The sequence below is a fragment of the Trichoderma gamsii genome (genome assembly GCF_001481775.2).
Source record: "Trichoderma gamsii strain T6085 chromosome Unknown Scaffold_38.2, whole genome shotgun sequence".
Classification (NCBI taxonomy): Eukaryota; Fungi; Ascomycota; class Sordariomycetes; order Hypocreales; family Hypocreaceae; genus Trichoderma; species Trichoderma gamsii.
This window is the reverse complement of record NW_020171375.1, coordinates 251614-265459: the sequence shown is the minus strand read 5'-3', so window position 1 is coordinate 265459 and position 13846 is coordinate 251614. Positions and strand designations below refer to the sequence as shown.

Here is a 13846-nt window from a genome sequence, read left to right as displayed (position 1 = left end):
CAGCTGAGAGATCAAGCAGAAAAAAAGCGTGTCCTCGCCTGGCCGTGATCGGTTTAAGGCTGAGATCAGCGCAGCGGTTTTTGCGGGCAGCGTCGGCGAGTTGCCTGTCGGCGAGTTGCGGTCTAGTCCAGGACGGAACAGCACCACGGGGGAGGGGCTTGAGGCCAGCGAGATTTGACGGTGGGTCGTGGCGTGGAATAGAAAAAAAAAGAATCGACTGATCGATAAGAGCGCGAACTCGAGGTTGCTGGCCGCTAATGTACGATTAAGGTGCCTAGTCCGAATACGCAGTCAGGTCCAGAAGCCACGGGCTTATGGCGCATTGATACGCGCGGTTGAAAATGCGGCCGCACTCTCCGGAAACCTGTCGTGGGGGTTTAGGCGAGAGAGACGAGGGATGTGGGAGAGACGGAGAAGAAATAGAAAACTGGCGGAAGATGAAGAAGAAGGAGAAAAAGAAGGAGAAAAAATAGTTGTGAATAACCATTGCCAGTCCGAGAGGGAGGGCGGTGCCTTTTCATCTGATCCTCTAGCCTGGTCTACTTCCAACATCATTCCAGCCCCAGCTTACTACAAGGTGCCAAACAGCCTTTGGCGGCGCGGCTTAAGCCCCGGACGGGCTTGAATCCGGCTGCAGCAATTCCGGGACATGGTGAGCATTTTGGCGCTCGTCGTTCAGGTCAAACGTTGGCCAGTGTGTACCGCATGTACGCGTGTGGCAACGATACCCCGTCTGCGCATGTGCTCGCTGACGCCATCATCGAGATGCTAGCGCAGAACAATAGAGGTGAATAGTACATGGTTGAAGCCACGTCGTATCTATCTACGCCGATAGTATTGAAGAACCCCCTTTCCGTCTAGGCACTTGGCAGCATCAAGAGCCCGTGTTGTTGGCCATACAGAGCCAGAGAAGAGATCTAGATACATGTACCTGCCAGCTGCCCATGAGACGTTCTACCGCTCCCGTTACCGGCACTTGAGCGCATTGATGGCCTTGTATCTTTGTAATTCACACCCGGTGCACTCTTTGCGGGGCGAGCAACGAGAGGCTGCCAAAGCAAAGATGTAGATGAAGCATCGTTAGTGGCTACTTGGTGTGGAAATCCCCGGCACGGAGGACGGGAATGGGGTATGGAGGGGGCCGTGGCCGCGGTGTCGGCGCCGTCGGGTCAACGAACGGCACTTGGAGAGACTGTCGGGGTACGGGATTGAGCCAGCATTCCGCCTATGGAATCGGCTGTACTTTCTAGGTATCGTTGAGTGAGCTCGCAGTTAAGTGTGCGAGACATATGAAGTAATACCTATGCCGCGGCATAAGAGGAAAGGGGGGAAGTGCCTCAGAAGCAACGCACCTGCCCTACTGCGTAGATTCTGTAGTTGGAAATAGGCGGAATCAATCGCCAAGTTATGAATGCATGTCAAGGTGGGTTGCGCCAGTTAATAAGACCTCGGACGTAAGATCCTGAGCTTACTGCCAATTCTGCTGCTTGCCCGTCTGTCTATCTTATTAACTCACCTAGTGTATTACTCGTACTGTCAGTAAGCTTTCGTGCAGACATGTGGCTTATTGGTCGTCTTTCACGATTGATAGGCTCGGAAAATGATGCTGTCGGGACTCGCTCTCTCTGTAACGCATGCCGCCACTGCCGTCGGCCGCTAAATGCTTCATGCATCTTGGGTGTAATAGACTGGCTACAAGCGAAGATTTCCTCATGGATAGTAGAGGTGCTCCGTAGATTGCCGCGATCTCTTCCCGGCACGTCTGTCGTGGGGTGCTGGGTCCGGATTCGGGAAGTCCGCGGGGAAAGGCTATAGGCGAGTCAACCGCAAGCCACCGAGCAAAAGAGATACCTTTGATTCAACGACCAGATGGAGAGAGGCTCGTACATATGAATGGAGATCTATCCGCCTTCTTCCGAAATATACCAACAATAGCCGATTCCGGCTCCTACCAGAGATAGATAGTATTGTCGCTGCCTCTGCCACACCTACTCCTTGCTCGAGGACGCAACGTCCAACACTACCTGTATGTGGGATGGCATGTCGCACACCAACATCATCTAAACGGGCTTGACGTTGCGCAAAGTCTCCTGGCTGAGACGCCTAAGCTTGCTACAATCTAGATAGAGAAAAACTGGAATTCAATTGATACCTACCACATCATGCTCTTTTTATTAACCACATTGAGCTGAGATGTGTGAGTTAATCCTGGTGACAACAGGTCTCTAGATGCTGCTCGACAACTGGCCACAGCTACCCTGGAAACATTGAAGCAACCTCCACTGCGAGTCTCTTGTGTTTCTCCCTTACACGCCGTCCAACTAGCCAAGCAACCAAGCAAGACAAGCAACGGTCAAAGCGTCCCTCCCCACAAAACAGATTCAAGGGCTCAGAGACAGCAGCGATAGCCAACACCAAGTGGCCAAGACAAGATGATGCTATCCAGAATCCGACCTAGCTCCGCATCCCGGAGGACCCTTAATCCGCAACCAATCCCCAGCCTCCATCTGCCCCTCCCTTCGTCACGCCGTCACATCTGATAGGACCAGCCAACGGCCCTTGCAGCGCTCGCAAGACAGTTTCTAAGCCCAGGCGGCTGGGGAAAAGAAGAGCAGAAAGCGCCCAAGCTGGACCCTATAAGGAATTAGTCTCGCTCGCGCAGCGTAACGGGGAGCCAAGCTACCTAAATTGACGACTAGCATAGCATCCTGCTGTGTTTCCCAGCTTTGTGCTTCCCGGCTGCAGCCGTGTCATCGTAACTGGCTGATAGCTGCCCGCCAAATCGAGAAGCTCCAGGATTTCAGGTCGCCGTGGGCTTTGGAGCCGGAGACGCTTGCTCGGCAGCGCATGCTCCATAGGCATATGATGGGATTGGGCTGTGGTCCGCTTCGAGATGGGTGAGTACGAGTAGCTGTGTCTTTGCATTGCCGGGCCCTCTCATGCAATCAATCTGTTGCCCTGTCGAGCTCGCATGTATACATGAGGTTACATGGCATGCGGGCGCACCAAAAGCCTCGTTTCCAACGGATAGCTGCTGACAATGTGAACGCGCGCAGTGCCATCGCAATCGGCGCCGGACAATCCCCAGGAATCCGCAAAGTTCCCCTCGAGATCTTCGGCGAGGCTCGATGAAGAGCCCGAGTGGGATCAACCAGTTCGCTCTCCCGCCTTCGACTCAGCTTCGTTGCGCCATCCTTCGCAAAATCTTGCAGAGCCTTCCTCTGAAAAGACGACTCCGCTGCCGCTACCTCTGGCATCGCCACGAACCCTTGGGCCTCTATCGCGATCCAACACCGGCGGGGTAGTCGAACCGCCTCTCAACTCTGCAAAGTCCACCTATGGACACCACCGCCAGACATCCATCGTCCACGGGATCCAACACTCGAGAAATGGCAGCGGCGCGAGCTCTTCATCCAACCCGCTCAGTCCTCAGATGATTGCAGCAGCTGGCCTGGGGCTTGAACGGATGGACATACAAGCAGCTATAGCACGCTTAGAGGGAGATGCTGGGCCACCTCGGGCCACCACTGCTGCTATGCTGGCTGGACAAGCGACAAGCCCCGGCGATGGAACCTATACAATGAAACGATCGCCCTCTAGCAACGGCGTAACTCCTCCAGGCTCGGCTCCGTCGCGCAGAGCTGAGCGGATGCACAGCAAGTCAAGGCGTGATCACCCTTCGCGATCATCCCGCCAGCATCGAGACGAGCAGAAAACCGTAGGCGAATATGCCTTACACGTGCTCTTTACTTCTGTGAGCTGAACTCCTTCTTCCTTAAAGCTAATTGTATTTTTATTCTGTTTTGCTAACTCGTGTGATTTAGTTCATTGCACAAGCTGAAGAAAAGCTGAACGAATGTATAACCACTCCCTTCGATCCAGAGCCCCAGATTGACAAGATATGCGGCCCTGGCGTGGACCCGGCTTTCGACCAGCTCATCGTTGCCCTTGGCCATATCGCAAGTCCCAAGCCGAAGAATCTGATAGACTCAATGATGCTTTGGAGGAAGAGCAAAAGCGATGCTGCAAACGAAGCGAGGGCGCAGCTGCAACAGTTACGAGTGGCTCACCCGATCCCACCGCTGTTGCGCAGAAATACTGAGCCTGTGCCAATTGGCCCGATTGTATCCAATGGCTCTGATAGCGGTCTCTCCGGCGGCGGAATGCTAGCTTCGAAGCAAGAGTATGTAGCCCAGCAAGAGCGCCGCTCCACTGTCTCCATCTACATTCTCTGTCGTGTTCTGCTCGAAGTCATATGCCAGAGCAGCTTAGCATCCATCACCCCGGAAGTCGAGGACAAATTAGAGAGCATAATTTTTGGGCAGCTCAAGATTGCCGACAGCGAGCAGCTACTCGCCTCACCCTTGAAGATGGCAAATTGGAACCTTTTTACCCTCCTCCTTGGCCACATGAGCGACATCAATTTCGCCGGAGTCACGAAGCGATTCATCGAAGATCTTGATAGCGCTCTAACTGAGCGTGTGACCAAAAGTCCTACCTCTTTGACAAGCCGCGATACCAATGATGGAAAGATGGATCTTGTTATAGGAGGCATGAAGCATCTTCGCATCAAAATTTCGCCCGAAGATGCATGGGAACAGTCATGCGACTTTCTAGTGTCGTTGGGTCGTCTTTTCAACAGATCTCATGGACCAAGGGTTAAGACCGCTTTTTGCCAAATCATCGACCTGCTTCTGCTCGGAATCGCATCCAAAGCGAGCAATAGCCACCTGATGCATCCCAAGTGGATGGAAGTTGTGGCAGCCATTGGGCCCCGGCTGGCTCAGATGTTTACAAAGCCACGACACTGGACCGTCGCATTCCCACTCACGGCCACAATGCTTTGCGTCTCTTCGCCGGACAACTTTGGAGCGCAGTGGCTGCAGCTGGTTCTGCCTCTGCAGACAAAGGTAAAAGATCGACTGACCAAGCCTTTATGCCTACAAGTCATATCCCGCCTGGTCTGGACATACCTGTATCGTACCAATGACACCTTCCAAAGCGTGGCGCGGAAGCTAGACGACGTTATGAAATTGGTCCTTCCGCCATCGAGACGGAGCATTGTTGCATCTGATGCCACCATCACAGAACCTCTGATTCAGATAATCCGCATCATTGGTTTCAAATACCCCGAGTTTTGCTTCCGCACCGTCATCTTCCCTCTCATTAATGCTGAGCTCTTCATTGCCAATAAAGATCTCAGAGTTGAGCAGCTGGATCCTGACAGGATTGTAGTCGGCATTAGGGCTTTCTTGAGTATCATGTCAGATTTAGAAAAAGGAGAGCAAGGCCGACCACCATTTCCTCAGATTTACGACTCGAGCCCAACAAGTGCAGAGCGATTTCCTACATCGCCAATGCTAGCACCTCCTCGAAGTAGTCCTACGTCTGGATCAAGCACTTCGTCAATGAGGGAAAGCCATGTCTCACGGCCTGTTCTGACTCACGTACTGACGGATGGTGTACGAGAATATTATCTCAAATTCTGTGAAATCTTGGGCAAGATAACAATTGTTTGCGACAATACATTTGGTGGCCAGGCTGCTCTGGACGAAAAATTTGGCAGCCCAGGACCCAAGACTCCAATCTCCGAATCTTTTACCTTTTCTCGACGTGATGAACATCAAACTGCGGCGGACCAGAAGCAAGCATTCTACGAACTGCTACATGTTGCTGTCCAAGCACTTCCCCGCTGCCTCTCCGTGGATATACCATTTAATTCTCTAATTAATCTTTTATGTACAGGCACTGCGCATGTGCAGTATAATATTGCAGAATCTTCTGCCAACTCACTCAAAGCTATTGCTCGCCAGTCTCATGCGCAACAGGTCACCATGGGATTTGCACGTTTCATCTTTAATTTTGATGATAGATATTCGACCATGTCTGACGGCGGAATGCTTGGGGCCAACCATATCGAAAACACGTTGCGACTCTATGTCGAGTTGCTGAAAATATGGATTGAAGAGATCAGGCAAAAGTCGCGAGATGCTGCAGCGGGCGAATCTGAAGGGAATAGTTCTGATAACCGAGCTCTGAAGCTGGATTTATCTAGCGTCTGGGCCGAAGTTGATCAGGCTGAGGCACATGGGCTGTTCTTTCTATGCTCACAGTCAAGACGCGTTCGATACTTTGCTATTACGGTCCTCCGACTCATTACGGAATTTGACAAGGCATTGGGAAAAGATGCTTCCGAAGATTTGAGACTGATCAATATTCTTGAAAACGACTCATCTCAAGTGATGAATTTTGACGATGAACACTTGTCCGTCGCCGAGCGCAGTAGACTGCAGCGAGGCTTGCAAAATGGCAACGGCAAAGGCGCCCTCATTGAGCTATGCACTAGCGAAGTCACGTATGATACGACGCTTTGGTTCAAGATATTTCCCAACCTGATGCGGATAGGCTTTGAGAAGTGCCCATTTGCAGTCACCATATGCCGAGATCTGATCTGCAATCGCGTCCTACAGATGTACAAGCCTATTGTGTTCTTGTCCGAACCTACACGAGGCCCTTTCCACACGGGAGAAGGAATCCACAACAACCGCCCCATTCCTCGATCTCCTACTGCTCAGCCAGAATCGATAGTAGAGCAGTGGAAGCTGTATCTGATTTTCGCATGCACCACCCTGGCAGACCCAGGTAGCGCACCACAGAGCGTTCCTTTGGATTCTATTCAGCACACTCGCAAGTCCTCCAAGCCTGCATCTGCAGAGAAAGCTGTCACGGCAAGGACTCTGTTTAAATACTTGATCCCGCTCTTATCTGCCACATCGGCATCTGTCCGAGATGCTGTAGTCGTTGCTATGGGATCGATCAACATTCATATATACCAAACTCTGCTAGAAGAACTCCAGGGCCAAGTATCCCGCTGCAATGATGAAGCTCGTGCGAGGATCCATCAGCGAGCAAACAGCAGTCCGCGCAGAAATCGCAAGATGGATCTGCTCAGAACAGAAATCACTCATGTCTTCAAACTGACGTCGCATTTCCTCAAAGATCCGACCGTTTACCAGTCCGAATATTTCCTCAGTACCTTGACGGCGTACGCTAAAGACTTGAAACTGTTTCTAATGGATGGCGAGGTGCAGATGGACTGGGAGTTCCAAAAGCTACGAAGGTATTACTGTGGGCTCATGGAATCGCTGTTTGAAGGAATCAATCGGACAAATGATCCCTCTCGATGGATGACATTTGAATCTCGAAAGTCAGCCTTTTCTCTGATGGAAGATTGGTGCGGATTTTCGCCAAATCAGAATGAGATTCGGGCTAGGGAAGACAATATGCGGCAGAACTTGATGAATCAGCAATCTTTGGGTGAACGAGGTACTGCCACCGCGGCAATGGAAATTGAGAAACGTAATCTGAGAACCGCCGCCTTGAGCGCCATGGCGTCGTTGTGTGGCGGGCCAATCAATATCACAACAGAGAGTGGTGTCACGCTGCAGTTTGACATACGCCGAATGCTTTCGTGGATCGAGGCCATTTTCAACTCGGGCAGCGACAAGATGAACGTCATTGGCAGAAGGGCCCTGAAAAATCTGGTGGTCCACAACAAAGAGTACCCGTATCTGCTGGAGCACTGCATCGCGCGCTGTTATCTGGCTGATATTTCCAAAGTCCTCGAAAGTTATTTCTTGGTCACTGTTGACGTGTTACAAGAGCACCCTGACTACCCTTGCCCCTTTTGGAAACTCCTCGCCCTGTGTCTCTTTATGCTTGGAGATGATCAGAGTGAAGTCAGGTCCAAATCTTCAACTGTATTGCGAGTGTTGGAGACCCGTCAGCAAAGAAACTCCAAGATTCAAGATTTTGACATTAGTGTTTCGGACAAAACTCAAGCTGTGTACAAGCTGGCTCAATTTGAAATCTCCAAGAGGCTTGCTAACCAGTATACTGAGCTTGCCTTCCACGTCATTTCCGAGTTTGCTCTTTATTTCAAGGACTTTCAACCGGCAGCACAACGAAATGTTGTTGCGATTGTCTTGCCCTGGATACAGGCCATTGAACTGACGCTGGATCCCAACGGAGGTCCCACGGCGCAGTCCTACGTTCTCCTGGCGAATTTGCTGGAAATCACAATCAAATCTGGCGGGGCGCTGCATAACGAGGTTCAGGCCCTTTGGCAAGCCCTTGCCACCGGACCGCATCTTGGAAACGTAAGTATGGTGCTCGATTTTATCATGCAGCTCTGCCTTGAGCGACGCGAACAGAACTTTGTCGAGTACGCAAAGCAAATCGTCGTCTTCCTCTCCACATCGGGTAGTGCGCCTGGTAATAGAGTTGTTGAGTTCCTGCTTACGCAGATCAACCCCAAAGCCATGGTTCCCATCGAGAAGAGAGAGCTGCCTCAGCCACCGCCGGATACTAGTAGTCTACCATACTGCGCCGACCTGGCAGAAGCCTTGCCTGTGGGCACCAAGCAAGCTGGATTCTCTCTCGGACAACTGTCGCTGATCTTGCTTGTGGATCTCATGGTGTCTCCAGTGCAGCTGAGCCCAGAGTGCGTTCCCCTGTTGCTGCATACCGTCACCGCGCTGTGGGATCATTACACCCCGTTGGTTCAAGAACAAGCTCGTGAGATGTTGGTGCATCTTATTCATGAACTGGTGATGTCACGCCTTGATGATCAAACGGATCTGGACCGGAAGGAATCTATTGAGGAACTGATAGATTTAGTTCGTCAGCATGATCGTTCTGTCGTGTGGAGCTACGAAGATAGCAGTGGAAAAGTCTACGATCACGAGAACAAAGTTCCCCAAAGCATGGAATATCTTACTAACGAGGTTGTGAAGACTTTTGAGGTCGCTTTCCCGGGGATCAAAGAACAATGGGGTAGATTATCCTTGACATGGGCTACCTCGTGCCCAGTTAGGCACTTGGCATGCCGCTCATTTCAGATATTCCGATGCGTTCTCACATCGTTAGACCAGTATATGCTTGGCGATATGCTTGCTCGTCTTTCGAATACAATTGCTGATGAAGACGCTGAAATCCAAACATTTTCCATGGAGATCTTGACAACTCTTAAGACGCTTATTGTCAAGCTAGATTCCGAAAAGCTCATTACCTTTCCACAGTTGTTCTGGACAACTTGTGCCTGCTTGGAATCAATCAATGAGCGCGAATTCCTTGAGGCATTGGAAATGCTAAAGGAATTAATCGGCAAGGTCGATTTTAGAGCCGCAAATGTGAGAAGGCTGATTGCGGATGGGCAGCCGAGTAAATGGGAAGGCCAATTCGAGGGGCTTCAACCTTTGCTTCATAAAGGCCTGAGGTCATCTCTGTGTTGGCAGCCAACGCTTGATATCATGGATGAGCTAGTCAAACTTCCTGGGGACGGCCTCATTGGAGACGATAACCGGCTCTTCTTTGCCCTGCTGGCGAATTTCCCACGTTTCCTGGATGAATTGGAACGAGGTGGTCTCTCTCCAGAGGCAATAAATACAGCCAAGATCCTTCTCTCCGAGTCTGATCGGCAAGGCCTCGAGGGAATCGGCCTTGTACTAGATGATTTGATATCCGACCATTTCCAAAGCTCGGACGATTTCATGAACCAGCTTTTCGTGGCACTTCGCGAATTTTACCTGCCGCACATGGAGTTCAGGATGATGACGTTTTTGATGGGCTTACTGACCAATTCTCTCTCCTGGGTCAAGGTTCAGACAATGCGGATTCTCTGCGTTGTTATTCCGGACATTGATATGCGCAATCCTGAAATCGCAATTCATGGCTCTGACCTCATATCTCCCCTACTGCGCCTTTTGCAGTCTGAGTTTTGCATGGGAGCGCTTGAGGTGCTTGACAACATTATGACCATGTCGGGAAGCCACATGGACAAGCAGCATCTGAGGATGAGCATGGCTCGCTTGACATCCAAAGCCGTGCGGAAAGAGTATGAGCGTGCTCAAAGCCTCTTTGGTATTCCAGAGCTGTCTGGTTGGGCTATCCCTATCCCCGCTCGGAAGACAGAGGCCACGAGGGCCAATATACATGCCGCCTTTTACATGTGCCAAAGCACCGAAGGTTCTTCGACAGAGGCTACACCTACCGCAGATGTCGAATTCCACTCGGAAGATTTCCCGTATGGATATGGATATTTCGACTCTCTGGAGCGGTCGGAGACCATGCTGTCGGATGAGGCTCGTGTCGAGGTTCACCCGGGCGATCTTGTTACGAAACTGGATAGTCTCGATGACTTCTTTGACGAACCACCGAGTCCTCATACGGATGATGACGGACGATCATCTCTTACAATCACTGAATTTTCGCCCGAGTCGTACGAAACGGGGACAGAGCTATACGACGAACAGATCCTACCAATCCTGCACGAAGCATCCAACAACACATCATTTCAAAACGGATTCGTTGAACGACCTATAGTCTTTTCCAGGGAGCATGCTTCCAACACTATGAACCCAGGAGCGTTTACGATGGGCAGCAGCTTGGCCCCTCGCGCTGGTCTTCACGCTCGATCAATCACTTCGCCTTCCGCGCCTGTTTCACATTATCCGCAAGACTTTGCCTCAGATGACGAACTGGTGGTGAGCGGCTTCTCAGACGCAGACGACGATAGGATAGACCTGGGAAGCATGGATGACGCGTCGTCGTCGTTTTCGCTGGGCAGCACCTTGCGAGATCAAAGGCAAGACGTTCCGCAGCCAAGCTATCTTCGTCTGACGAGCCGATCTCGGGAGCGCCAGCAACGAGACAAGGCGCCGCCTCAGCCAACTCCCAAGATTACGAGCAAGTTGTATTCGACAAACATGCCTGGAGAAGGAGATCCTATTTGAAGAAACTTAGTCTCCTTTGTTTCTCTTTTCTCTTTCATATAATCCATTGGACAAAGTGCAAAAAAAGCTATATAGAGATGTTTTATCTTCTTGTTCTTTCGTTTTCATTCAACTTTATGATATTTATGAGGCGTGCTGGGATTTTTTTTTAGAAGACGAGGTGTTTCTTTCTTTCTTTTTTTTTTTTTTCACTGAAAATGGGAATAGATGGGACATGAAACTGTATGAGTCACTGACAAGCAAATAATACCCTTTTTTGGCAGTTGTTGGAGGGGAGGGGAAAGGGGAAGAAAATGGCGGTTTGATGCATGCGTGCGTAGGAGAGGGGATGTGGGTGTAATGAAAAAAGAGGAAGAGGATATGAGTAAAGGAGACTTGGAGATGTGTGATGCCGAATGTGTATGTAATTATGGATGTTGATAATATACTAAATCTTTTTTTGTGTCGAATTTAGAATGCTGGAGGATACTGCAATTTTCGCATGGTGATACTTGGCTGTGTTAATTGGAGTACGGGATGATGGCCACTGTACATATCTTATAAAACACCCTTGATCGTTATAATGCTTAGGAGAAGTGAATTTTAATGAAAGCAACTATATCGTCTCGATTGCCAGCAGTTACACTTTTTTTCATCTTCATCTTCATCTGAAGTGATGGTTGAGGTATTCCAACTGTATTTCAGTAAGCGGTATTAGTGGGATGTGCCCCGCTTAGTGAATAGAATTTCATCTTCCACATTTGATCATATACCATGAACACCCGTAGTTGAAATAGGATAAAGTTGACAATACAAACTAATTAATGTATAATTGATAAGCAATTATACCTTTCATCTGGACAATGCGGCATTGGAACGTCAAACTCGGCACTATAAACAACAATCATAACCATTGTATCATCAATACATTCACCCGCGCCTTTGCAAGTGCAAGCCGCAAGTCACCTACACCAACATCCAAATCAAAGTCCCTCGAGACATCCCAGCACTCCGACCTCGCCTCATTCCTCGCCCACGCAAAACGCACCGGCCTCGACGAGACTTCTCCCACCTTCACCGGAACCCGTTACGAGTATCTCGTGGCCGAGCGCCTCGCCCGCTACGGCTTCTCCCTAACGCGAGTCGGGGGCGCATCCGACTTTGGCATCGACCTCGTCGGCGACTGGACCATCCCGTCCACATCGAGGACGCTCCGGGTTCTGGTGCAATGCAAGGCCGGATCTAGGGTAGGGCCGCAATTCATCAGAGAGCTGGAGGGCTCGTTTGTGGGCGCGCCGCCGGGGTGGCGAGGATCGCGCGTGCTGGGGTTGTTGGTGACGGAGAAGCAGACGACCAAGGGCGTGAGGAATGCCCTTACGAGGAGTCGCTCTGCGATGGCGTATGTTTGCTGTACGGGGGAGGAGGGGGTTGTGAAGCAGATGCAGTGGAATCAGCGGGCGGATGAGGAAGGGCTGGAGGGGATTGATGTTGCGTTGAGGAGGGCTGGTGAGGAGGAGGAGGATGAGATTGTTCTTATGAAGGATGGATTGCCGTTACCGATTGTTGAGTAAGGGGGGATAGTTGTGAGATGATGAAGTCTTTTGTGAGTCATCATGCTATGATCTCGCCGGAAATGATGTAAGGAACTCAGCAAGATGAGTTGGACTATACTAGGTATTCTATGCTGATATCGGATATCGGATATCTGATGGCTGGATGGACGCCCACAACACCAGATGACATTATGCTCTATTTGAAAGACAGGGACTCATTAGATGGGGGTATCCCTTTGCCAGCATTAGCTGAGCCGAGTAGCTATATGCTGCTGTCATAAGAGCGGTACTCTATGGGACTTAATAAGAGTGCATTCATGGCACATGAATGCTCGATTGGACATACACAAGGTTCATCAGTTGGTCTATATGATGCCGGGAAGTTGCGAACATTACGTCAATGAGCATTAATAAAACACACTTGATTCCTCTGAATAACTACTACTTATAGCTAAACAGATCAAATTCAGCTGAGTTCAAATGCATGCAATGTATCAACTTCGAGCAGTACAAGCTCCCCTCGCAGCAATGAGGTTGGCAGAACGAAGTGGGGCACGTGACATCAGTAGCTATGGACATCCACCCATCTCCAGCTAAAGCGAAGCTTGGGTGCAAGCTTCATACCTAGCTTCGAACCTTGTCATTTAAAGATTCCTTTTGTAAAACAACCACTCATACTGTGGTAAATCAAACAAAACAAACCTCTCAATCAGCTTCCGAAAAGATCTAAAAAGACACCGTTTGGGATCCTACCTGACGGGGATAATCATTTCAGTTTCTGTGTCCAATACAATATACAAACAACGCAACTATCACCTTGACTCGAAACGCTACACACTGCTCAGTTCAGCTCAGCTCAGCCCATTTCACTCACCATGGCATCACTACCACAAAAAGGAAAAGACGACATCGCCTCCACCATTTCAAAACTCAGCATAGGCTCCGCAAAACAAGCAACACCATCCAAAAAGTCCAAAGAGCCCGTCGCAGACTCTTGGGAAGATGAAGATGTATCTGACGACGAAGCAGAGGCAACAGCAGAGGCAGAAGACGAAGATGAAGACCAAGACAAAGACGTGGACGCAGGAATCTCAACGCCATCATCGCTTGCCACTCCCGCCGTTCCTCCACCAACACCCGCCTCACCATTGGGCTACGAATCCCCCCACGAATGGGCATCCTTAGCCAGTCAAAGCCAGAGCCCAATGGCGACCACGGCATCGGCATCCGCCACAGGCAGCGGGAGCGGCACCCCGGCACGGAGGCCCGAGAAGACGGACGCGGTGGCCAGGCGGCTGATTGCGGCGGGGCTGGGCATCAAGGCGCCGCGGCAGACGGACGAGCAGAGGGCGTATCAGCGCTCTGTGAGGGAGCAGGAGAAGAAGAAGAGGGAGGAGGCCAAGGCGGAGGAGGAGAGGAGGAGGGCGGAGACGGAGAAGGCGAAGATGGCTGTGTGGGACGATTGAGAGGTCTTTGCATTGGGACATGAGGTTTGTTATTCATTATATCTTTTCAATTCTA

General features: G+C 50.6%; 3 protein-coding genes across 3 annotated transcripts; all 3 read left to right on the top strand.

The window, feature by feature from the left end:
• Positions 1–2893: 2893 nt before the first annotated feature.
• On the top strand, positions 2894–10793 carry TGAM01_v208735 (hypothetical protein; the record flags this gene model as incomplete). The annotated part of the gene is made up of 3 exons (XM_018806454.2): positions 2894–2897; positions 3057–3754; positions 3825–10793. 3 exons carry the CDS (start codon positions 2894–2896, stop codon positions 10791–10793), a joined length of 7671 nt encoding a protein of 2556 aa, XP_018660281.2.
• Positions 10794–11635: 842 nt separating this feature from the next.
• TGAM01_v208734 (hypothetical protein) lies at positions 11636–12343 on the top strand (the record flags this gene model as incomplete). The annotated part of the gene is made up of 1 exon (XM_018806455.1): positions 11636–12343. One exon carries the CDS (start codon positions 11636–11638, stop codon positions 12341–12343), a length of 708 nt encoding a protein of 235 aa, XP_018660282.1.
• An 857-nt stretch (positions 12344–13200) lies between these two features.
• On the top strand, positions 13201–13791 carry TGAM01_v208733 (hypothetical protein; the record flags this gene model as incomplete). The annotated part of the gene is made up of 1 exon (XM_018806456.1): positions 13201–13791. One exon carries the CDS (start codon positions 13201–13203, stop codon positions 13789–13791), a length of 591 nt encoding a protein of 196 aa, XP_018660283.1.
• Between the last annotated feature and the right edge of the window lie 55 nt (positions 13792–13846).